We start from the raw sequence: 27,240 nt of genomic DNA on the forward strand, positions 1-27,240 counted from the left end.
GAATTGTGGTATTCTCAGGTATATGCTGAGTAGTGGGATTGCTGGGTCATATGGTAGTTTATATTCCTAATTTTTTAAGGAATCTCCATAGTGGCTGTATCAGTTTACATTCCCACCACAGTGCAAGATGGTTCTCTTTTCTCCACATCCTCTCCAGCAATAAAAAAGCATTTTTATTGTTTGTAGATTTTTTGATAATTAGCCATTCTGACTGGTGTGATATGATACCTCATTGAAGTTCATTAGAGTTTTTGTCTCATGACTTTGCAATGAAAATCAAGGTAGAGAGATATGTGAAGGAGTAAGAAAGAAAAAAATTAGAATGCAACAGGACAGCAATATTTAACACAAAGTTTATCAAAGAAGAAACTATATTCTATTACTAATATGTTAAATAACTGAACCACACAAACAAGCTATATTAGTTAATAAAAACTTAATGACTTGAAATAACTCACAACAATTATCTCACATTTTTGGTGGGTCAGGAGTCCAGCCAAGGCTTAACTGGGTCCTCTGCTTACAAACTCAAAATTAAGGTGTGCTCTGGTCTGCATTCTTATCAGGAGGATTGAGTGGGGAAGAACATTTCCAAGGTCACTTAGATGTCTGACAGAATTCATTTCCCTGTGCTTGTAGTACGCCAGGGCACTGGCTTCTTTCTGGCTGGAGGCTGCTCCTAGAGGTCACCTACAATTCCTTGACTAGAGGACTTTCCCAGCATGGCTATTTACTTCATCAAGCCGGATCAGATGGTCTCTAGAGAGAGCTGGCTAGCAAGACCAAGTCTTGTGTAATGTAATGTAGTCACAAGAGTGACTTCCACCACCTGTGCTATATTTATTGTTTTACAAGCAAGTCACAGGTCCCAGACGCACTCAAGGGGAGGGGGGGGTCCCAAAAGGTGTGAATGCCAGGAGTCAGCCACCTTACAATCTTTTGAACAATCATAGCTTTTGCTGCTTTGGAATTTTTAAGTTAAAAATGACCATGAGTATAATCCTTAAAGAATGTAACATATAATACTAAATAAGAAGTAAAATCTAAACCCAGAATATGATAGGGACAGAGTAAACAGACAAAGTAGGTGATTAAATAGTTAACCACACTAGAGGATTGTAAGTAGAAATAAATATGGGTGCCCCCTGTAGTAATGATTACTCAAGGAAGCAGGATGACTTAACCACAAATCCAAGCAGGCTTGCTTAGCAACAAAACCATGGAAAAGAAGCATGAGACATAGCAAAAAAACAATGGTGGCATGAGGCCCACATCCTGCCCAGTGAGCTCAGCAAGTAGATGATCCATAGAACATGCTTCTGCACATATAAGAACAACAATTTATGGAAAGGTGACATTTCAAAGTGAAAGACGCCCATTGTACTGAGACTTGAAATAATTTTTCCATTACTGACATGACAGTCCTAGCTTGACTATATAGGGACAAAAAGACTTCTTTGCCTAACCTGGGGGAGGAGCTAATGATGAAAGCATGATGCCTACTTAAGAACAAGGGAGACGGTTGTCTTTCCCCCTTATCTATTTTTCCTATTTTATAAAACTGTAGCCCACTAAGTTCTCAGTGTGGCACCTTCACACCTGCCCACTGATAAGCCTCACAAGCATCCTATCACCTCTTATCTATCACTTTGCCTATTGATGAATTCTTTTTGTGCTGAGACATAAAGGACTGCACCTCTTTGGAACCTCCTGAAATGCCACTTAGCAGTCTCAAATACATCTGATGTCAAACCTCATGACCTTCTTACTTCCCCAGCCATATCCAATTTAAACTGGATTTCCAACATTTCTGAGTAAATCCCTAGAATGAAACATAACAGCAAAGGCCTGGAACACATGTGATTTCTAGCCCCATATAGGGTATAAGAATATGGGTACTTTTTGCCCCTCAGTCCTAGTATCCATTAAAAGAGGTTAATTTTAACCATTTATATTACTTTAATGGCTATTCTAGGGACCAACAGAGAAGGCAATGACACCCCACTCCAGTACTCTTGCCTGGAAAATCCCATGGACAGAGGAGCCTGGTAGGCTGCAGTCCATGGGGTCGCTGAGGGTTGGACACACTGAGCGACTTCACTTTCACTTTTCACTGTCATGCATTGGAGAAGGAAATGGCAACCCACTCCAGTGTTCTTGCCTGGAGAATCCCAGGGACAGGGGAGCCTGGTGGGCTGCCATCTATGGGGTCACACGGAGTTGGACAGGACTGAGGTGACTTAGCAGCAGCAGCAGCTAGGGACCAAAAGAGCCACTGATTACTCAGTAAATGTTCCTGGAATCACTGTAACCAGAACAGTTACAGAACACGAGTGAGGGTGCTGAGAAGGGAGGAGATGCAGATCCTCAAGTAGGTTGTGTTTCACTGTTCCCTCACCAACCACCAGAGTTTGATCCTCAAAACCAAAGAGAGCTTCACTAACTTCATGGGAGGGGAAAAATGCATTTGATTTCTGCCTTAAGTTGTAGGCATTAGGGCTCATTACTAACTTGAACTTTTGGGGGGGGATTATCTGTATTTAATTTTTTTTTTCCTTCTATGATTGTCCATGCTCTTCATCCATTTGCCTTGGAGATATTCATTGATTTGAGACAGGATATTAACTGTTCTCTGCCCTCTCTACCTAAATATTCCCATCCCCATTCCAGTCACTGATCTCATTTTGTTTACAGCGGGGGTGGGGTAGAGAGAGGGCAGAAGTACACTTGCTTCCCATCCAAGGAGTGAACCCCATGGTCCTCTGCCTGGCATATAGCGAACACGAGGTTCGTTTTACAACTGTAAGCTGCGTTCACTTGAGACCCATCTTTGCAAACTTTGTTCCGTCGCTCAATCGCTAGGTTGATCAGCAGTCCGACGACTTTTGGAGGCTGGGGCTACCCGGGCCCCGCGCCGTTCCTGCCGCCGCCACCCCGCCCTCCCCGCGGTCCCCGGGGCGCGCGCCCGTGCCCGGCCCCCGCCTGCGCCACCGCGCCGCTCCGGAACCGGGCTGCGGTCACTGAGCGCCTGGGCGCAGGGCGGGCACCGGCGCGGGGTGGCCAGGAGCGCGTGAGCCGGGCACCAGAGACTTCGCGCCGGTCGGGGGGGCCCGATGCACTCGGCTGGGAAACTTCTGCGGGCGCGAGGCCGGAGCTCTGCGTGAGGCCAGCAAAGGCCAGGTAAGGAGGGAGCCGGGGCGCCTCGGCCGCCACCCTTCCGCCGCCGTCTGCACCCTCACACCTTGCGGCACTGGGGCCGCTTGCCGGGTGCGGTTCTCTGTCCTGGCCCCGCTCCTGGGAGGGGATCGCGACCTGCAGACCCCCTAGCAGCGCCCAAGCTTCGCTGCCTGTGCCCCTGCTTGCGCGGCGCTGCCACCTGCCTCCCGCTCCGGCCCCGCTCCGGCCAGCGGCGAGTCCCGGGGTCCGCGCGGGTGCTGCTGGAGGCTGGCCCGCTGGGGTCGGCGCACTGGCCCTAGGCGCTCGGGTCCTCCGCCCACAGAGGTGAATCTTCTTCCCACCTCTGCTGTTGGACCCACTCTTGCCCCGGGCAGCACCTTGGAGACCCCCAAAAGGTCGGATTTTAGAGGGAGAAAAGCTGTTTCAGGAGGCCCTAACAGCCCTCGGTTGGCCTTGGGGAAGTCGGGCAGAGGCGAGAAGCTTCCCTGGGCAAAAGGTCTGAGTAGGGCAGGGTTTTCTCTTTGAGTTCGGGACCCAGAAAGCGGCCTCATCCAAGGTCACGCTGACCTGTTTACTCTATTTGGGGAATCCCCCTGGGCAAGGGGAGGGGAAGGAAAGAAAGAGAAAGACATTTGAAAATCACTAAACTACCTCCTCACCAAGGTCGGTTACAGAGATATGTATTTTGAGGGTCTGTATTTTAAGAAAAGATTAAAGGCACCGAATCAAATACAGTAATATGGCTATGGCACACACACGAAAAAATTCTTAGGAGGCATTTTACAAAAAGTGAAAAAGTTCTATAAGTAAATAAGTGGGAAAGCAGAATTAGAAACCCACTTTTGAACATAACCTAATTTGATTTACTGAACTTCTAGAATGTGACAACCTTCCTTCCTGACTTTTTACTCTACTTCTTGTGGTTAGGTATTTTCAGTTTGCAAGCTTGCACGTTGCAGTTGAGTTTTATGGCAGCCTTAAATTTACTGCTGTCTCTCTGTTCATGCTAAAGTTTAGTGGCTATTTTCTTTTCTGTTATTTTTAATACCAGGGACTGTTGCACAAACAACTCCCTGGTGTGACAATACAGGAATTTGGCACTGTTCTTTGTGGCAACTGAAAACCAAACAAGAACTACCTGAAACAAAATATAAGCAAAATAAATATTGGATCTCTTTCCACATTTGCCAAATGAAGAGGTCTGTCTGATCCCACATGATCTTTAAGGTTCTTTCCTTCTCTGGGAGACTGGGTTTGCCTTTTGGGATACAAATATTAAGTGAAATCTAGAATAAGAGGTTATCTGTTCTACTAAAATTTTATACATATAAGCTGGGAGACATTTGATAATTGAGTTTCTTTAATCTCATCAGTTTCTCAAAATAGCTGAATCACTGTGCATCCTGGGCTTCTAAATGATGCCAGTCTAGGCTATTAAATAAATATGTGTCAGGGGAAACCCAAATCCCATGCTTCTTATCACAAGACTGACTAATAGGGTTGATACACTAGAGCATTCATGTCTGCTTTCTGAACAGTCCCCAGGAAAGATCAAGAATGGTTATGAAGCATTTGCTGCAGCATATGAGCATAACAACACGTAAGTGACATGACAAGCAAGAAGTTTCAAAACTGCTTTGGAAAATGTCTGTGATATATTTGCAAGCTGGCAAACTGCAACTGAAATTGGTTTCTGTAATTATGGGTGTTGGTCAGCTGGGATTATTAGCTATAGAGAACAAGTAAGAATTTATAAAAGTGTATTGAATCATTAATGAGATTTTTTTTTTAAAGGAAAAGAGAAAACATTCCTGTCTTTTATCTAAGTAGTTAGAGGAAAATATCTTAAAGTGAAAGTTACAACAGATTATTTTATGAATTAAATAATAACAAAAAGTTGCTGACTTAAAACTCCCATAACAATGCTGGACCCTCCTCCAGCCTAGAGAATTGAGAGATCAATTCACACAGCCACAAAGTGAGACCTTCTCATTTTGTATTTTCCAACAGAATAATCTCTAGTGACTCTCTCACACATACTGAAATTGGTGGGGGAGGAGGGATTTACGGTCTAGAAAGAAGAGCAAGCAGCTGGGCCTGTGGAAGAACTTTCATCTTTCCAAGCCTCATTTTCCACTCTGAAGAATGCTAATGATACTATTTGGGTGGCAGAGTTGTTGTGACTCCTCAGTGGGTCAGTGTAGACAAGACCCAGTGCATGGCACATAGTGAGACCATAGCTAATCTCAGTTCTCCCTGTCTTCCTTAGTAGGTGGTTGTTTATTGACTTAACAAATTGTAGGATGAACAGTAGGTTACAGTTTTCTGCTTTTGATTTCAAAAATTCCATGTGGCAAAACCTTGATGAGTGCTGAATCTAGGTAATGGGTATATAGGGGGGTTATCATACATTATCTTCTCTATTTTGGAATATGTTTAAAATTATTCATCAGAAAAAAATTAAGCATAAAGCTGAAAAACTCATAAGATACATTTCTAGTCTAGCCTAACATTTTAAATTGGAATTTAAAAAATTATTCTATATGGACAGGAAAGAAATGTAGCTTTATAGAGGGAGTTGATGGGTGAGGAATGGCACTAGAGGGTAGTCCATGATGATCTTTAATTTTTTGTGGAATCTTTTTTATTTTAAAAAGATCCAAAAATATGACAGTGTTGATATTTGATAATTTTGGTTATTGGGTTCATGGATATTTCTTCTCTGATATCTTTGTATTTAAAATTTTTCAAATTAACATAAAATCACCTTTTGGTTTTATAAGATTATTATAAAGGAAGCAAACAATATAGATATATGCAAAGAAAAAAGTAGTGTCCTGCCATCCAGGAATAACCTTTCTTAGCATTAAGTGAAAAATCACTCCATATGCCCTTGCATTTATACAAATAGAAGAATATAGGCATATTAATATGTAATATGCTGCTCCTGTGACACATACAACATTTTAGGGTTTGTTTGTTGCTTTTGGTCTTGAATTTCTAAGAAATAACTTGCTTGCATTTTGATTTTTAAGACTTTAGTTTGTCTTTTAAAATATACCATTTATTTAAAAATTCAGTATGGAACAACTGACTTTAAATGAGTTTTAAGTAGCTTATTTGCATATAAAATGTATTTTTAGATTATTTTAGAACTCATAATTTGAAACTGGGCTTAAATGGTGTCAGTATTTGAATTTCACTAAAATGCAAGCTCCATGAGGGCAGGGATTTGTTCAATTCTTACATATGTTAATTATTAATGTGTTCTTGGCTATTTGAAAGTAGATGATACAGTCAGTTATGCTATAATGCTTATTTTGAAAACCAGCATCATTCCAATGCAACTGAAATGTAAGTAACAATTCAAACATGATGTAAATTTTGTACTAACTTATTCAATGATTTACTCAGTTAGAAACACCAGGCGAACACATTAAACTGCAACCAGCTAACCAAGCCCTATAGGAATATAACACAAAATATAACACACACAGACCTCAAACATTACCAGCTACGTTGGTTCACTGAGTGATATCCTGCAAGATTGTGTTTTGTTATTCTTTTACAATTATGCGTTTTTTTCTATAGAAAAACACTCATTTAACATCCCAAGAATATTTAAGCATCTTGATTCAAAAATGTCAAATAGTGCATGCAAAAGGACAGCTTAAACACTGAAGAGAAGCTTGAGATAATCAAATATTTTGAAAGAATCAAGAGAATATGCAGTATTTCCTGAGCAGCAGGAATGAGGGAATAATCCACACTGACGATCATGACAGGAAGTACACAAAAATAAAAGCAACGTCTATGGCTGGAATAAGCTCAAGTACTTCAAAGTCAATAACAATGAGGCTGAAAGAAATAAAAAAAGTGGAAAGACTGTTGGCTGTCTGGATGCAGAACCAGTGAACAACTTTTCTCACAAAGAGAAAGCTCCTATCTCTATAAAACACTCAAAAGGAAATGGAATTCCTTGCAGAAATGCTCCTATTAGCACCAGGAGTGGCTGATTTGGTAGTTTCAAACATTGCTGACCCTAGTATATGATCCACCTGCTCATTAAGCTCAAAAAAATGACAAAGGAAAGATTACAGCCAATTAGCTAGCACACATGAACTTATTAGGTGTGTTTGCCAGGAAGGAACATGAAGTAAACATAGAAAAAGTGAGTTCATTTGCTGTATGCAGGACACTTGGAGGAGAACTAAGTGAAGGTGTCTTCCTTGGATTCATATCAAGGAAAGACTGTTTCATGCATCTGTGATTCCAGCTTCTCTTGCATCTTTCATCAGGAATCTCTGGTGAACTTACTGCATGACATGATTGCAGCTGACTGAAAGTGAATGGCTTCCTGCTTGTGCCTTTAGCCATTTCCAGAACATGGAGAAATTAGAAGAACTTGAAGCAGAGTATGGGGATTGTTTGTTTAAAGCAGATAAATGATAAGCTTATGAAGGAAAGGTTTATAGCTGTTTCTTCACATTAACAATCATAGGGCACTAAGTGACTCAACCTCCTGTCCTTCTGTTGCTCCGAAAATTGTAATTGCTTATTTTTCTTTCAGTTTTACTGAAATATAGTTGACATATAGCACTGCATGGCTTTAAGATGTGCTGCATAATTGTCTAACTTCCATCATAAAATGATTATTACCACATTAAGTTTAGTAAAAGTCTCTCATCCCATATGGATACAAAATTAGAGAAACATAAAAGATACTTTTTCCTTGTGATAAGAGCACTTAGGATTTTTCTTAGAAACTTTCACATATATAACATACCGCAGTGTTAACTATATTTATCATGTTGTACATTATATCCTTAGTACTTATTTACCTTATAACTGGGAGTTTCTGCCTTTTGACCACCTTCCCCCAACTCCTGCCTCTGATAACCACAAATTTGACTTTTTTTTCTATGAGTTTTTTTATTTTTGAAATATAATTGACCTGTGACACTATGTTAGTTCCTGGTGCACAACATAGTGAGTTGATATTTCTATATATCTCAAAATGACCACCATGATAAGCCTGGTTACCATCTGTCAACATACAAAGATTAATATTATATAATTGTCTTTGTATGGAAACACAAAAGACCCCTGATAACTAAAGCAATCTTGAGAAAGAAAAACAAAGCTGGAGGAATCAACCTTCCTGACTTTGGAAGTATAGACTGAAATACAGTAAAACTTCTTTGGAAGGAATGATGGTAAAGCTGAAACTCCAATACTTTGGCCACCTCATGTGAAGAGTTGACTCACTGGAAAAGACTCTGATGCTGGGAGGGATTAGGGGCAGGAGGAGAAGGGGACGATAGAGGATAAGATGGCTGGATGGCATCACCAACTCGATGAACGTGAGTTTGAGTGAACTTCAGGAGTTGGTGATGGACAGGGAGGCCTGGCGTGCTGTAATTCATGGGGTCACAAAGAGTTGGACCCGACTGAGCGACTGAACTGAACTGAACAGTAATCAAAACAATATGATACTGGCACAAAAACAAAAGTATATATCAATGGAACAAGATAGAAAGCACAGAGATAACCTCATGCACCTATGGGCATCTTATCTTTGACAAAGGAGGCAAGCATATACAATAAAGAAAAGACAGCCTCTTCAATAAGTGGTGCTTGGAAAACTGGACAGCTGCATGTAAAGAATAAAATTAGAACACTTCCTAACACCATATACAAAAATAAATTCAAAATGGATTAAAGACCTAAATGTAAGGTCAGAAACTATAAAGCTCTTAGAGGGATACATAGGCAGAACATTCTTCGGCACAGATCTTTGACCCACCTCCTAAAGTAAGGTGAAGTCGCTCAGTCGTGTCCGATTCTTTGCGACCCCGTGGGCTGTAGCCTATCAGGCTCCTCCGTCCATGGGATTCTCCAGGCCAGAATACTGGAGTGGGTGGCCATTTCCTTCTCCAGGGGATCTTCCTGACCCAGGAATCGAACCCAGGTCTCCTACATTGGAGGCAGATGCTTTAACCTCTGAGCCACCAGGGAAGCCCTCTCCTAAAGTAATGAAATATCTGTTTAGATCTTCTGCCAATTTTTTTTTGTAATGAAAATAAAAACAAAGATAAACAAATGGGACCTACTTAAAAGTTTTTGCACAGCAAAGGAAACTATAAACAACAGGAAAAGACAACCCTCAGAATGAGAGAAAACAATAGCAAATGAAATAACAGATAAAGGATTAATCTCCAAAATATACAACCAGCTCATGCAGCTCAATATCAGAAAAACAAATAACCCAATAAAAAATTGGCAGAAGATCTACACAGATATTTCTCCAAAGAAGACATACAGATAGCCAACAAACACATGAAAAGACGCTCCACATCATTCATTACTAGACAAATGCAAATCAAAACTACAGTGAGGTATATCACCTCATGCCAGTCAGAACTGCCATCATCAAAAAATTTATAAGTGATAAATGTTAGAGAGGGTGGGAAGGAAAGGGAACCCTCTTGCACTTTTGGTGGGAATGTATTAATAAGTTGTTAATACAGCCACTATGGAGATTCCTTAAAAGAAAACCAGGAATAAAACTACCATATGACTCAGCAATCCAACTACTGGGCATATACCCTGAGAAAACCATAATTTGAAAAGACACATGTGTCCCAGTGTTCACTGCAGCACTATTTACAATAGCCAGGCCATGGAAGCAACCTAGATGTCCATCAAGAGATGGATGGATAAAGAAGTTAGTGGTACATATATACAATGGAATATTTCTTAGCCATAAAAAGAAATGTATTTGAGTCAGTTCTTGTGAGGTGGACAAACCTAGAGCCTAGAAGTAAGTCAGAAAGAGGAAGACCAATACCATATAGTAGCGCATATATATGGAATCTATAAAAATGGTGCTGATGGACCTATTTGCAGGCCAGGAATAGAGACGCAAACATAGAGAACAGACTTGCTGGACATAGTGGGGGAAGAAGGGGGGATGGATTTAGAGAGTAATACTGACATATATACACTACCATGTATAAAACAGATAGCTAGTGAGAAGCTGCTGAGTAGCACAGGGAGCTCAGCTCAGTGTTCCGTGATGACCTAGAGGGGTGGGATGGAGGAGTTAGGAGGGAGGCTCCGGAGGGGGGTGATATATGTATTCTTATGGCTAATTCACATTGTTGGACAGCAGAAACCAACACAACATTATAAAGCAATTATCCTCCAATTTTTAAAAAAATACATAATTGTCAACTATATTCCCCAGACTGTACATTTTAGACACAACTCATTTGTTTTGTAACTGGAAGTTTGTACCTCTCCACCCCACTCACCTATTTCATCCTCCCACCTGAAAATTTGCAATTTCTTAAGAAAACATTTAAATTCACTGAATCTAGGACTGAAGTGAGAAAACAAGAATGCTGTGATTTGCTCCAGTAAGTCCAGATATTTAGATTCAAACTGTACGTGAAGCAGTTAAGTCATGAGGGTTAAGACAGCAGAGCCTTGGCGTCTGCCTGCCTGAGAGTGAGTCTGGGCTCTATCAATATTGGATCCTTAAGCAACCTAGACTTTAGATATCTCATCTTTAAAATGGGGAGATAAATTTGCCTACTTCAAGAAGTTGTGAGAATTAAGTGACATAGCATTTTAGGGCTTTTAGACATGTGCCTGGCACATAGTAAGTATTCAGTAAATATTAGGTGCTGACAGTAACAGCGTTGGTAGTACTACTAGTAGTAATAGTATATGAGGATTAAGAAGATGGCACATAGTTCATTAATTCCCACTGCTCAACTCATCTAAATTTGGTGGAGTCACAATTCGAATTACATAGCTATCTGTTTCAAGTTTCTATGGGCTCTTTTTTTTTTAGTATTATTCTCTGGATGTGTTTGAAACATCAAGTATTTGCCATACATGTATGGCTCAATTTTGCAAAGAATTGACCCAGCTAAAAGTCAACCAAGGAAACATGGTATTCCAGGAATTTTGGAGATTGGTATATGAATGACTTATGGGCTTCCCTGGTGGCTCAGAGGTAAAGAATTCGCCTGCTAATGTGGGAGACGCAGGTTTGATCCCTGGGTGGGGACGATCCCCTGGAGAAGAAAGTGGCAACCCACTCCAATATTCTTGCCTGGGAAATCCCATGGACAGAGGAGCCTGGCAGGTTACCGTCCATGGGGTCGCAAAAGAGTCACACATGACTTAAGCTCGCCAGGCTCCTTTGTCCATGGAATTTCCCAGGCAAGAATACTGGAGTGGGTTGCCATTTCCTTCTCCAGGGGATCTTCCCCACCTAGGGATCAAACCCTGGTCATCTGCATTGCAGGCAGATTCTTTACCATCTCAGCCACCAGGGACCCCAAACAACAACAAATGAATGACATAAGCATTCTAGAAGTTGCCCACATGTACAGATGCTTAATAGTGTTGGGGCCACTGGACTCCATGAAAGGAAAACCTATAAAGTGGTGCAGTTAATTTAAATATAATTCCCAGGGCCACTTATCCTGTCTTGTTTTCCAGATATGACTAAAGACCTGTTATCACTTGATTTTCTTAATAGAAATCTCACAAGGATTGTCTTCTTCTCCACAGACCTGTATTCCAAGTCCATCATAAAATGTAGTTATTACCTTAATGAAAAGCCTCAGTTATAGTGGATATTCGTAAGTGTGTATATTCATTTTCTATTGCTTTGTAATTACCTCAAACTTAGTGGCTTAAAACAATACAAATTTACTGTCTCACAGTTTTTGTGTCAGAAGTCTAGGCACAGCGAGAATAGATCCTCAGCTCAGGGTTTCACAAGCTTGCAATTCAAGTTATCAGCTAGACTGCACTCCTCATTTGAAGTCTAGGATCCTCTCCCCAAATTTCCAGGTAATTGGCAGAATTCAGCTCCTTGTGATTGAAGGACTGAGGTCCTCATTATTCTGGAAACTTTTGGTTGGGTACTTCTTTCAGCTCACAGAGACTGCCTGCAGTTCCTTGCCTAGTGGCCCCCACAGGCAGTTCACAGCATGGTGTTTGCTTTTTTCTAGGCTAGTAAGAATATGTTTGTCTAATTTCCAGTCCGACAGTGGAGTCTTACATGGCTAATCACAGACGTGACTATTCCAGCCCCATTGGCCAGAACATGTTACCTAATTAAGGTACCCTCTATGCCATGCCATTCACATGGAATGCCATTCAATGGGAAGACTCAAGGAAAGGGGATTACAGGACCTGTGTACAAGCAGGGTAGGAATCTTAGAATTCTCCCTACCACCATATGTGATAAAGTAAGAAACCAAACATGGCTAGAGATAATCAAATGTGGCTTTAGCTGAGACAAGAGAATCAGAGAAGCCTGGCATAGCTTGTGGGCAGGTTCTCTAATTTCCTCGAGTCTGAAGTGAAGCCAAGCTTTCATTGGTATAAAAAGTCAAAGGCATATTCCAGCCTGGGAGCCTAGTGGTGCATGAAGAGACTTAGGTATTATGTGAACCGCCCCCCCTCCCCAAGGCTGGTGTGGATTTTCTGGAATCTAGAAGGCCACAATCCAATCTCCAGCATAAAATTTATGAGACTGTCTACCTGAGATTTCCAATGTATTACATGGGGTAACATCAGAAGATGAAACGAGAAAATGAGACCATGTAATATAATTGCTTAAGAAAGTAGGATTCGTCTAAGGCAAAAGAAAAAAGTACCACCTTCCTTGGCAGAATAAAGGAGCCAAGAGCTTAGTGGGTTGGCCATCTCTATAGGCAGAAGCCAGATGGTGACACATCGATGCCTTGGATAACATCTGACTATAGCATATGAACACTGTAGCCAAAATCATTTACATTTACATCAACTCTCTGCTCTTAATCTTAGATAATCCTTCCATATTTATACATTTATATACTATACATATGCACTGTTTGCACAGCATCATGCCAAGTCTTGGCATGATGAAGAAATTAATTTCTTCTTTCCTGTTGCTTGAGAGGCTCTAGACTAGCACTGTCCAAGAGAAATATAATGCAGCCATATACATAATTTAAAATTCTCTAGTAGCAATGAAATGGGTGAAATTAACTTTAATAATATGTTTAATTTAACCCAGTATTTCCAAAACATTATCATTTCAACATGTAACCAATAAAGAAATTATTAATGACATACTCCTTATCTTTGTACTGTCTCTGAAATCCATTGAGGCCAACGCATCTTACTTCAGACCAGTCACATTTCAGAGGCTCAGTGTGGCTGATGGCTCCTGCAGTGGCCAGCATAACCCTAGAATTCTAAGGCTTCTGGTCATGGGCATTTAACTTCAACTCTCATTTCTCTTTCTACTCACTTTCTAGATAATCTCATCAGCCCCAATCCTTATTCAGTGTTGTCCTGTGTCATTTAGGACAACTGTTAAATATGCCTCCATCCTGCACCTTCTGCTGTGAACTCTGTTGTTAGACCAGGTGCATCAGGTTAAACATGACTCAAAGTGAGTCCCCTGCCCCCCAACTCCCTCTGATTTCTTTCCCAGCTTCAGGATCTCTTATAACTCCAAAGTGTCTTTATCCCTTCTCTGTTCTTCTGTCTCAGTAGAGACATGTCTTCCTTTCATTTTCTTCTTCATGGTTAATATAATATATGCTTTTCTTTCTTTCTTTGTCTAACACCTAACCCATTGATTCAGGTATCAGTCATATCTCACTTGGGCTTCCTGGCTATTAACCTGCTTGTTCCAAAACTATATTCTAAACATTGTTTTTCTACCTGAACACTATTTATATTATATATATATATAAAACCAATTAATAAAGCCAATATTTAAAATATATATACTATCTACATTAGATTCTTTAAAATATTACTTAAATATGTACCCCCAACTGAAAGAATAAACAAATTATGATGCTTTAAAAAGGAAAACAGAGGCTTCCCTACTGGTCTAATGGTTAAGACACTGAGCTCCTGATGCAGGGGACCTGGGTTTGATCCCTGGTCAGGGAATTAGAACCCACATGCTGCAACTGAAGATTTCATATGCCTCAACTAAAAAAGATCCTGCATGCCACAACTAAGACCCGGCACAGCCAAATAAATACATACTTTAAAAAAATTAAATGGAAAATATAATTATGTTCAATATACAGAGGAAGCCATGTAGACACATAGTAAAGGCCATAAAAATGCACAGCCTAGAAAGTACACCTCAGCCACCATGTTAAGGAAAGGCTGGTGCAGAACATGCACAAACCTTGAGCCCTCTCAGAGATGAGTGTGAGGAAGAAAATGCCTCCTGACCTGAGCAAGCATGGAGGTGAGCAACACAAGAGAAAATATGCCTTTCCAGCCCCAGAAAAATAAGGATTAAAACCCAGATTCTTTCCTCTATAGATTGTCTCTTACCCCTTGCCCCTAAAATTTCTTAACCCTGGCTGCACAAAAAAATCAATGGGAAGTCTGTGAAAAAAATGCCAGTGCCTGGGTCTCACTACAGTCCATAAATAATTAAACAATTTCCAGAGCAGGGCCCCAGTCACAAACCTGGTGTGAAGATGCGCAGTCATGATTCAGTTCTGCCCCTCTGCTCTATATTTTGACCTGGGCTAGGAATAACTTTGAATTGCATATCATAGAGAGTGGTGTTATTTTAGAGCTGAAAGGAGCTGCACATTATTTGTCCAAATCTTTCATTTTATCAATGAGGAAACAGGTCTGGGAAGATTAAAATCTCACGCTGTGGGACTGCCTTGATGTTACGGTCGGTGGTTAAGAATCCGCCTGCCAGTGCAGGGGACACATGTTCTATCCCTGGTCTGGGAGGATCCCACATGCCGCAGGACAACTAAGTTTGTACGCCACAGCTACTAAGACCACACACCTAGAGCCCGTGCTCCACAGCAAGAGAAGCCACCGCAACAAGAAGCCCGCAGGCCACAGCTAGAGAAAGCCCAGCACAGCCAATAAATAAATCACATGCTGTTTAGGGACATAGCTAAGACTGGCACCCTTCTCTTAAGCAGTAACACCAACTGGACAGACCAGACAGAAGGATGGTAGACCCAACACTGGCACTACAGCTGTGGACAGACAAGGCTCAGAGGACATCACATGGAGTAACCAGCCTGGAAGGACGCCCAGCTGGCAGCCAGGAATGGACAAAGCCGGGGCGCTTTAAGCAAGGATAAACCAGGAATCCTTCAGGAACAGGATGAAATGATGGCTCTCAGACTGAATGGATACATGTATATGTATGGCCGAGTTCCCTTTGCTGTTCATCTGAAACTATCAAAACATTGTTAATCAGCTATACTCCAATACAAAATAAAAAGTTAAAAAAAAAATCAACTGAGAGCTTATTAGAAATGCATCTGTCTGGGTCCCTCCCTGGCTCAGTTATTCTGGGGTGGGGCCAGGGAAGGGGTATTTTAACAGGTCCTTGAGTGATTCCGATTGTTATTGGTTTCCAGAGACTGGTTTCTTTACTCAAGGATAGGTTAGTTATGGGTCGATACCTACCAGCCGTAGGTGGTCAGGACACAACATAGGGAAGAATAAGATGATCACTCCTGCAGAAATAAGTAAGTTTAGAATTTACAACGTAAGGATGGTTTGTCTTCTATTGAAATCCTCTGAAGAAAGCTTTTAAAATCTATATCTTCAAATGGCTCAGCTTTGTAGCAAATAAGCAACAAGTACAGCAATGCCATTTCTCTGTTATTTAAAAATCTGCTCAATATTAAAAAAAAAAAAAACTGAATCAAAAAATGGGCAGAAGACCTAAAGAGACATTTCAAAGATGAGCTGGCCATACAGATGGCCAAGAAGCACATAAAAAGATGCTCAATATCATTAATTATTAGAGAAAAGCAAATCAAAACTACAATGAAACACCTGTCCAAATGGCCAGCATCACAAAATCTACAAACAATAAATGCTGGAGAGGGTATAGAGAAAAGGGAATGTTCTTGTACTGTTGATAAAAATGTATTAATAAACTGGTAGAACCACTATGGAGAACAGTATGGAGGTTACTTAAAAACTAAAAAGAGAACTTCCATGTGATCCAACAATTCCACTACTGGGAATATACCCAGAGAAAACTTTAATTCAAAGAAACATGCACCCCAATGTTCATTGCAGCACTACTTACAATAGCCAGGATATGGAAACAACCTAAATGTCTATCAATGGAGGAATGGATAAAGATGTGGTACGTATATGCAATGGAATACTATTCAGCCATAAAAAGGAATGAAACTGGGTCATTTGCAGATACATGGATGGGCCTAGAGACTGTCCTACAGAGTGAAGTCAGTCAAAATGAGAAAAACTATTAACACATATATGTGGAATCTGTAGTTACAAAGCAGAAATAGAGATACAGATGCAGATAACAAATGTATAGACACCAAGGGAGGGAGGGGGTGCAATGAATTGGGAGATTGGGGTTGACATATATACACTGCTGTGTATAAAACAGATTACTAATGAGAACCTACTGTATAGCACAGGGAACTCTACCCAGTGCTCCATGGTGATCTAAATGGGAAGGAAATCCAGAAAAAGAGGGATTATATGTAGACATATAGCTGATTCCTCTTCCTGATACCGGGAAAAATTGAGGGCAGAAGGAGAAGAGGGCGTCAGAGGATGAGATGATTGGATGGCATCACCCATGCAATGAACATGAACTTGGGCAAGCTTCAGGAGATGGTTGAGGGACAGGAAGGCCTGGTGTGCTGCAGTCCATGGGGTCGCAAAGAGTTGGACGTGACTGGGCAACTGAACAACAACATAGCTGATTCACTTTGCTGTACAGAAGAAACTAACACAACATTGTAAAACAACTATACTCCAATAAAAATTAAAAAATAACAAGATAAGTGCTCCCAAAAGACTAAAAAATTAAAAGAAATCTAAGAATTTTTAATATAGATTTTCTCATTTGAATGTTCTAGTACCCTTTAAAGTAGACACAATAGGTGACATTACCTCTGCTTTACTGATGAATAAATACGTCTAAGTTCATCTAAGTAGCAAGGAGGAAACTGAAGTCTACATTTTCTAAATCCTGGTACTGTGGAAGCAGAATGATATGGTTTAGACAGTGAGTTTCAGAGTCAGACAGACCTGGATGGAATCTTAGCTCCAATACTGAACAGTGTGGTGACCTTGTACAATTTATTTACTTGTCTTCTCTGAGTTTCAATTTTCTCATCTGTAGGATGGAGATAATAGCACCTTTCTCGTGGGGTTGTACAGATTAAATAATTTTTTAAATGTCTGGTACATAGTTGCTGAGTAAGTATACATACTTAAAGGTTTAAGTAGAGAAAACAATCTTCTCCATATGTAACACATACCAAAGTTGGGATATGATTCCAATTAATAAGGATAATATTGACAGAATTTTGATCTTCTAGGTTGCCTAGCAACCACAACTAACATAATACCACAAGCTACCAGAGTTGTTTTAATGAAATCAGGAATTCAGCTGCTCTTAAGGAACTGAACATTGTAAGAAGACAGAAGGATTCTCCTATGAATTTGGAGTTGTGCCGGACATCTTAAATAATCCCTCAGTCAAGAAATCCTCCATTTCTGTTCCCCTAGGTGACAGAAGATGTTAGAACATCTGTTGACCTAGATAGAGTGAGGATGGAAAAGGCAGAGAGGACTTGTTCCTCTGTATCAGTGTGTTCAATCCACATTCCCTGAGTGCCAAGGGTCTGAAATACAAAAACATTTGTCTTTACCCCTTAATAATTTTGGAATCAAGAAGAGGAAATGAGTCAGTGTTGAACAGTAATACAGCAGATTATTTCATGAGTGGCTTTCTATGTCTATGTCCCCAGCAGTATTCTAAGCATTATGGACTGAACTGGACAAGCAGATATTGCCTGTCTCAAATATCTACTGTTAGGATTATTATTTTCCTGGCAAACCATCCTGGCAGAATATTCAACTGGTCTCCCAACACATTAAATCAGATCTGCAGCCTTGAAAGACACACTGCCTGCTGGGGAGAGCGTGAAGCTGAGCAGAAGAGGACTTGAACTTCCAGCTTTGTGACTTACTGTGACTTTTACCTGAAGCAAGTTACTTAACCTGCCTTGGGCTCCACCTTTCTCATTTGTAAGCTGAGCATGATGGTTTAGATACTGCCTCGCTCATAGCAGTAAGTGTGATGCTGTGAGATAATAAATGTACACGTTCTGAACCCATAGCTGCCATTTCAGGTTAATCTTCATCACTGTGCCACCCAATTTATATCACATTTAGCTGAGCACCCTGTGTCTGCCTTTACATTTCTTTATTCCTTTGAACTCAGGCTCTAACAATGTAAAGAGTAAAAAAGGGAAAAGCTTGGAAATATTTGGTTTATTTGCACTTTGTCTCCATCATTTGTATCCCATGCGTTAACTTCTTTTGCAGGGAAGATCAACTACGTAAGAAATCCATTGTGCTCCTTTGACATTCCAGCATATATTTACCCCAAAACATGACTTGAGGCCTACAGGCCTTTGACATAGGCAGCTGGTTGATGAGCCGTGTTAGCATTCATACAGGGCTGCTGGCACATGGCAGAGGAACACTTAGGCTCGTCACCTGCCCCTGTCAGTTCTTCTAATAAAGTACATCTGTTTTGGTGACTGAATAAAAACACACCAAGTGGAGAAAGCCTGGGTGTGGAGTAATCTAATCAGGGCAAGTCAGCACTCTTTGTTGAGTGATACAGGATCAAGGGTAGGAAGGTGGTTTGGTAGCAGCTTATCGAAACAGAAGCTGACTGGAAAGGGCCAGAAACACAGTTCCTCATATAATTATAATGGGTCACACTCCAGGAATGCAGGGGGCCCAGTATATTATTCCTCAAGTCAAGAGTTTAAGGGGTAAGTTTCCAATAAACTCCCTTCTGAATTACCACAAATGTTTCACGTTAGCATCATTTTAGCAGTTTGTTGAGGATTTTAAATTTCCAGGAAGTTCAAATCCAAGTTCAGAGCTCCACTGGTAGTGCTTTTTAATATTGCTTTTGTGGCTATTTGCTTGGCATCTTGAGGAATTAACTTAAAATACTTGAGTTTTTAAAGTAAAACAGCAGGGAGACTGACACTTGTGGTCTGCATGTCACACTTCTCAACTACTCATTGTATTTTTAAAAAATGTTTCTTTGTTGTGAATATGCAGTGATATATAACTTTGGGTTTTGTTTAAAGAAGAGAAAGGAAACATGTTCAGAGTGCCAGTCGTCCTTAAGTCTCATCCCTCACAGAGGGATGGGTGGAGTGATAATCAGACAGATGCAGAATGTTTGTATTTGAAAGCAGCGTAAGTAGAAATAATACAGTTGTAAGTTATAGGTCTGTGTTATTTTTTCTTGTTTTAATGATTCACCTGGTGATGTTCTTAAAGTCATTCCTTGCTGAGAAGAGAATCACTATCCAGGATGAAAAACCAGGAACTTGAGCAGTGGCAGCTTCTTTATTTTCATCTCTAGTTCTGTTGGTAGTAAAATGCTGTTCCTTTTTTTATTTCAGCTAAGTCTTTTTCACCTCTGTAGGTACTTTTTTTCTATGAGACTAGATCTATGTTATTTGATATTTTATTACCAGGTGTTCTGGAAGAAAATCTATCTCAAAATAAAAACAATATAGCACACAAGTTCAAGGTTCTTGAATGTTACCTTTGTTTCAAAAACATCAATCCAATGAATGCTTCATATTGAAACCATTTATTGTTAAGACACTTGGTGATAAATGATATCTATCCTACAGCTCTGTCATCATGGTTAAATCTCTCCTGAATGAGATCACATATTAGCATTTTTACCATATGGCTGAAAGGGTAGAGAATATATGTGCAGAGGAACTAGTCGCTAACATTTTTGACCATCTGGCAAATAAATGTGTAAGTAGCAGGAACTTTAATATTATTTATTTAGTTATATAGATGCAACCTTTAGCCTGAAAGAGCCTCTAATACAGTAAAGGAGAACTGAATTTATATTTCTCAAATAATTTTGATCTAATTAAACATTTTCACAGTCTACCATGTGCTCTTAAAGCCTGACTCCTAATGGTGTGTTTCTTACATTGATTGATTAGGGCTCCTTACAGTGACCATTTTAAAATCTCTCTCGTGAGAGACCACACGATTGGATCTGGCATGCAGGCTTAAGTGCTGAAGTTCTGCTCTGCCATCAACCACCGTGTGGCCTAGGATAAATTAGTCTCTCTGAGCCTCAAATTCTTCATGTGTAAAGAGTGAATAACATATTGTCAAACAACATCTCTAAAAGGGCGGGCCCTGGAAGACGTGAACTGATGCATCAGAATCATGCGGGGAGCTTGTTCAAAATACCAACACTGAGGCCCCGCCCATAGAGATTTCTGACTCAGTATATCCGGAGACAGCCTATAAATCTGCATTTTTAGTCACTATCATGAAAGATTCTGAGGTGCACTGAATTACTGTTATAGAAACCAGCTGATTATAGCACTTAGCTTTCTTGAAAAATACATAATTAGCTAATTGTAACAAATACTAAAATTTCTGTAAATTACTTATAATTAAGCCTAACTTGAAAATATGCATTTTTTTCTATCCTAGAAATGTAAATGTATTTGTGCTGAATATATTTTAACTTCATAGAAAGTAGGATGTCAACTTGAATAAGTAAAATGCTGGTGATTCATTAAATACATTTCTCAATTCTGTTTAATTAGAATCCTGTTTTTATTTCTTACATAGGCAACAACATATTTGTCAGCTAGAACTAAATCAGAAGCCCAGATGAATTTAAGGATGCTAGCATGGGATTCTTAGTTTTTCAAGATCCACATACACCAAACCCGTAATCACCCCAGCTCCAGTGTCCGGGCTTTCTCTGGTTTTGTGAAGACTCAACTCTGATGATGGAAAAGCAAAGGACTTAATTATTTGCTTTGATATTATTTAATATCGACTGAAAAGTGAACCAGACAGTACTACAGCCATGGAAGGAAATTCAAGTCTATGGAAGAACCTAATCGATGAACACCCTGTCTGCACCATCTGGAAGCAGGAGGCTGAAGGAGCCATCTATCACCTAGCCAGTATTTTATTTGTAGTAGGTTTCATGGGTGGCAGTGGGTTCTTCGGGCTCCTTTACGTCTTCAGTTTGCTGGGATTGGGTTTTCTCTGTTCTGCTATCTGGGCCTGGGTAGATGTCTGTGCAGCTGACATATTCTCCTGGAATTTTATATTGTTTGTCATCTGCTTCATACGGTTTGTTCACATTGCCTATCAAGTTCACAGCATAACTTTTGCCCGAGAATTTCAGCTGTTGTACAGCTCCCTCTTCCAGCCTCTGGGGACCTCTTTGCCCGACTTCAGAACTATTGCTATGAGCTCAGAAGTGGTGACTCTGGAAAAGGAGCATTGTTATGCCATGCAGGGAAAAACCTCCATTGACAAACTCTCCCTGCTTGTCTCAGGAAGGTTTGTACTCTTGGCACTTGTGTCTTTCCGCTTTATTACTTACTAGCTTTTGTTCCTTTCCGCTGCATTTTCCTACCTTGATGTAGCATAGCCCTCAGCAGCATTTAGTACTCTGAGACATGAGAAAACCCTTGGCACATGAGTCATTTACACAGGCATTTAGAATACATGGTACCATTTACTTGAAGCAGGATATAATTTAGTCTTAATATTTCTTTGTAGAAATCAAAGGTATGAATTGGTTTGTCTGGATATGCTATTTGTTTCCAAACTAATCACTTAGAGTCGAGAAAAAGATGATGCCAGTTTGAATGAATAGAATACTTATAGTTATTTAGCATACAAAGTACTTGAAACATTCTATTAGGGCATTCTTTTAAGTAATAGAGAACATTTAAATTTTATAATGATCATTTTTTTTCAGTAATTTCTAGCAAATGCCCGCTTGCTCAAAGGGGAAGTATACTATATATAAAATTTGAAAAAAAGTTTGAGGGAGAAATAGGAATGTGATTATTCATGTTTTTTAAAAGGTTAAATATTTAGTTTACAGAGATATTTCCATTGGTACATCTTTATGTTCTTCAGAGTTCTACTTAATTTAAAATCTGAGTGCATTGAAACTTATAATTGTAATACATTATACACACCTAAATGGGCACATATCAATGTACAGTTTGATGAATTTTCTGATGAATTTCACCCACTGTTCCAGAATCCTAACTATGGGAGGAATAGCAGTACATAAATTTTACAGGAGATTTTTGTCACTCATTATAATGTATGAATTTAATATTTTGCCCTTCAAGATTTTAAAAGCCGAAAGGATCATCAGGGATCAGAAATACTGCTCCCTGCCCTTGTCACCAATTTAGTTCTTTCTCCTTCCCTCCTGACTGATGTCCTTTGTGTCTGGGTAGGATCAGAGTGACAGTTGATGGCGAATTTCTGCATTACATTTTCCCCTTCCAGTTCCTGGATTCTCCTGAATGGGACTCACTGAAGCCCACGGAGGAAGGCACTTTTCAGGTAAGGGATAACTAGACCACACCGTGAAAACTGCCTTTTTCAACCAGATAAACGCTGCTTGTTTAAAAACAGGCAAACAAGCAAACAGAGCAGCAGATAACATAGGAGGAATTTATACTTAACTTTGGAATGTACTTGGTAGCATGCATGTCTTCCCCATTCTGCTTGAGTCTTACTGATTAATGTCACTGTAGAGGTCCAGCAACAAGGAGAAGATTGGGTATCCCATAGAACAGAAAGAAGTCTGTGATAAACACTCTTAAATTTTCCTTTGCTTAACTGAGTCCTTGGGAATTAAAATATAATTAATTGATATTTGACTCTAAACTAAACACTGCCACCTGTCACAGTTTAGAAAAACATCAAGAATGAAAATCTGTCCTTATGACAAAATAAATGACTTTTAAAATTCAAAATGTGATGAATTTCAGTTGTTTTCTAGCAACAAAATGCTAAACAAAATGTCATTACTACACTGCCATATCTGGTAGTATTGAAAGGTAATCCTTGTGGTAGGTTCTATTATGGCATTCGTTTTCCTCTGGTTAATACATATAAATACATGTGTGTATACATGTGTGTTTTATATATATATAGAATCATACACATATGTAGATTAGGTTAATTATATTCAGTACTACAGAAAATGAATTAGGGTTAAATGTCCACAGTCTTCAGGATAGACATGGAAATATTTCCCCAACATTAGCCAACTTTATTATTTTTTAATATCAAGTAGCTCTCAATTCAATAAAATGCAAAATATAGATATCTAAATTTAGAAACATATGAACTGGAGATGGGCACAACACTGATTATTCATGTTATAAATAACATACGTAGCAATAAATTTTGTACTTTCACTATGTTTTACGATACATTGTGGGTTTTAACATTAAAATCAGCATGAGAAATTCATTTAAAATTTGGGGCCAAAAAAAAGAGCAGGACATTTCTTGCTTCCTAATCTCTGTTTATGTGCGGTCTTATTTTTTTTAGGTAACCCTCACAGCAGAAACTGATTGTCGATATGTGTCTTGGAGGAGAAAGAAATTATACTTGCTCTTGGCTCAACATCGTTATATCTCCCGCCTGTTTTCAGTTTTAATTGGCAGTGACATTGCAGATAAACTCTATGCCTTGAATGACAGGGTATACATAGGAAAAAGATACCATTATGATATTCGGTTACCCAACTTCCTTCAAATGTCAAGTCCTGAAATGTCCAAGTCATCCCTAACAGAACATTTTCAGAATTCCAGACGATATTGTGATAAGTGACACCGAAGTCTCAAGTTTTATAATTATAAAAGACTCTCTTCATCATTCCCCAAATGAAATAGCAAAATACAGCAAATTGAGCTCACTAATATTTTTATAAATCCAACTCAGAGGCAAGATGCCTTTGCCAGCTGTTTTATTCATCTTAACTTGTACATTGTGAATAAATTTTACAATATTTTTTCTGTATTTCTCATTGGAATATATGGAGGGGGGTGAATAAACTGTGGGCAATTTTGTCCTCTTCTGTACCAGAACTGGAAGAGTGAAATTTTGCATTCTCAAGTATGTCCTCAGATTTAGGGAAATCTGCTGCTGTGCCCTACTGAGTTAGGTGCCACTTCTCAAGAAGCAGCCAGTAAGTACTCTCAGCAGGAGAGTGGGTAGCTACTTCCACATCAGTGCTGCCAGAATTTTGCTACAACCTCTGATGAAGCAACATGTGTTACTGTGGGGTAGGCAGCAATTATTTATCTTAAGTGTGAAGTTATTTAACATGAGTAGAAAGTGGAAGAAATGTTTGCATCTCTTGAGATGACAGTATGCCAATCTTAAAGACTATTTTATTACTACAAATAATTTATCAGCTTAATCATGACTAACATTTTAAACAGCATTTCATGAAAAGCTACATACTAATTACTGAGTAAAAAGAATACTTGTGAATCAATAGCAAAAATGTAGCACAGAATCTCAGTTTTACATGTTCAGTTCTAAGGGCAAGACGTGTGGTCTGACTGGATGGTGAGGGACTCCTACTGAAAGCTTTACCCACCACCAGGGGCAGGCAGGTGGTCAACCTTCTAGCCATTCCTTCAGCTCTGTAAAGAGACGGATCTGATCCCTATCTGGAAAATTGGTTTTCTGGAGCTCACATGCAAGCCGTGTTCTTTGGTAGAGAGATACAGCATCCTACAGCTAGCAAGTGTATATTGAGTACCTACTGTGGACTTCCCTGGTAGCTCAGATGGTAAAGAATCTGCCTTCAGTGCAGCAGACCCAGGTTTGATCCCTGGATTGGGAAGATCCCTAGAGAAGGGAATGGCAGCCCACTCCAGTATTCTTGCCTGGAAAATGGACAGGAGAGCTGGTGGGCTACAGTCCGTGGTATCCCAAAGAGACAGGACACGACTGAGCAACTAACACACTGTTGCTCCAGGTCCTGACCTGGACACTAGGAATATTTCAGGTAACAGAGATCCCATCACTCACAGAGCTCACATTCTGGAGGTGAAGGAGACAGAAAATAAATCAGAAACACCTAGAGACAGAAAGAAATAGTACTGTAGAGAAAGATAAACCAGAGAAGGTGGCTGGGACGGGGCACTGCAATTTTAACAGTAGTCAAGGAAGGCCCGAGAGAGAAAGGTGATGTTTGAGCAAAGACCTGAAGGAGGCCAACAAATGATGCATGCGGCTATTTGGGGAAACAGCAGTCTGGGCCGAAGGAGAGCACGTGAGGTCTTTAGGCAAGAGCAGGAGGAGCTAGGAGGCTGCTGTGGCTAGAGCAGAAGGACTGCAAGGGAGAGGGCACAGAGGTCAATCGTGGGGCCTAATTAACTCATGGTAAGAACTTTGACTTTTATTCTGAGAATGACCAGAAGCCACTGGAGAGTTTTAAATAGAAGAGTGATGTGATCTGCCCTACATTTTAATAGAATCACCTTGGTCAGTCTGCTGAGAATAGGCTGGAGGAGACAGGACTGGTCTTAGAAGGGGAGATCAGGGTTTAGTGAGAGATGCTTATTAGACTGAAGTAGAAGAGATAGCTGGAGGAGTCTAGAGTTCCAGAGAAAGGTCTGGGCTGGAGATAAAGATCTGGGAGTATTTCACATGTGTGTGTTAATCACTCAGTCGTGTCTGACTCTTTGTGACCTTATGATCTGTCCATGGAATTCTCTAGGCAAGAATACGGGGGTGGGTTGCCATTTCCTTCTCCAGGGGATCTTCCAGACCCAGGGACTGAACCAGAGTCTCTTGCACTGCAGGCAGATTTTTACCATCTGAGCTACCAGGGATTAGTTGTTTGTTTGTTTGTTTTTCCACATGTAGATGATATTTAAAACCATGGGACTAGATGAGATGGTCAAGGGAGTGAACATAGGTTCAGAAGAAGAAAAGGTCTGGGGACTTTTTCTTGGGAGTCTCCATTGTTAAGAGGATGGGGTAGCAGGCAAACAGTTGGCAAAGGATTCAAGAAGCAGCAGCTGGTGAGGAAGGAAGAAAACCATGAGCGTGCAGTCCTGGATGTCAAGAGAAGAAAAGTGTTTCAAGGAGAAGGGAGTGGCAAAGTGCCTCAAAGATGGCAACAGTCAGGTAATAGGAAGTCTGAGAATGAACACCTGGGTTGAGCAGCATGGAGGCCACTGGTGAAGCTGACAGGAGCAGTTTCAGTGGAGTAAACCGGGGACAAAAGCTTGACTGACATAGGCTGAGAGAAAATGAGAGGCACGAAATTGGAAGAGCAAGTATAATAATGTTTACCAAGTTTTGATGTAAAGGGAAATAGAAATGGACGGTAGCCTGAGCTGGAAGTGGGGTCAAGAAAAGAGGATGTTTTTATTGTATATATTTTTAACTGAGAAAAACAACGGGACTTCCCTGATGGTACAGTTGGTAGGAATGCGCCTGCCAATGCAGGGGACACGGGTTCAATTCCGGGTCCAGGAAGATTCCACACACCTTGGAGCGACTAAGCCTGTGTGCCACAGCTACTGAGCCCAAGCACCCTAGAGCCTGTGCTCCACAACAAGAGAAGGCACTGTAATGAGAAGTCCACACTGCATATCTCAAGAGTAGCCTGTGCTCCCAGCAACCACACAAAGCCCACACAGCAACCAAGACAGAGAATGACCTAAATAAACAAATAAATTTAAAAGAAGAAAGAAAAATAAGGGCATATTAGTATGAGGATGGGAATGATCCAGAAGAGAAGGGTGAACTGCTGGAGTGACGACCTTGAGCAGATGAGTCAAAGTCAATTAAGCACAATCATTAGTTAAGGTGAGAAGGCACAGTATATAGCAGTGTTGTTGCTCACAAATGAGAGCTGTGATGGGAGCATATGAAAGTTCTCTCACAATTACTTCTGTGTTCTCAGTGAGCAAGGAAGCAAAGTCATGGGGAGGAGGGGGAAGAAGTAGTGGGGTTGTGTAAAGTACATTACTTCCCCGGTATGTGCATCTGCCAGGGAAGATGATGCTGTCTGAACGAGTCTGGATGAGCTACTGAGCGTGGCGTGAACTAAACAGATAGTCAGGCTGTTCCTCTGTCTCCCAGCTACACATGGGCAGT

General features: G+C 40.3%; 2 protein-coding genes across 2 annotated transcripts; both read left to right on the forward strand.

The window, feature by feature from the left end:
- Positions 1-722: 722 nt before the first annotated feature.
- On the forward strand, positions 723-20,888 carry LOC120862647 (probable E3 ubiquitin-protein ligase IRF2BPL). The gene is made up of 4 exons (XM_040238735.1): positions 723-793; positions 2,863-3,180; positions 4,716-4,777; positions 19,932-20,888. Exons 1-4 carry the CDS (start codon positions 723-725, stop codon positions 19,958-19,960), a joined length of 480 nt encoding a protein of 159 aa, XP_040094669.1. The 3' UTR covers positions 19,961-20,888.
- A 22-nt stretch (positions 20,889-20,910) lies between these two features.
- Positions 20,911-24,197, forward strand: POPDC3 (popeye domain containing 3). The gene is made up of 3 exons (XM_040239109.1): positions 20,911-21,636; positions 22,557-22,665; positions 23,665-24,197. The coding sequence occupies exons 1-3, from the start codon at positions 21,152-21,154 to the stop codon at positions 23,944-23,946; spliced, it is 876 nt and encodes a 291-aa protein (XP_040095043.1). The 5' UTR covers positions 20,911-21,151; the 3' UTR covers positions 23,947-24,197.
- Positions 24,198-27,240: the final 3,043 nt, after the last annotated feature.

Source organism: Oryx dammah, unplaced genomic scaffold (assembly GCF_014754425.2).
Source record: "Oryx dammah isolate SB20612 unplaced genomic scaffold, SCBI_Odam_1.1 HiC_scaffold_4, whole genome shotgun sequence".
Lineage (NCBI taxonomy): Eukaryota > Metazoa > Chordata > Mammalia > Artiodactyla > Bovidae > Oryx > Oryx dammah.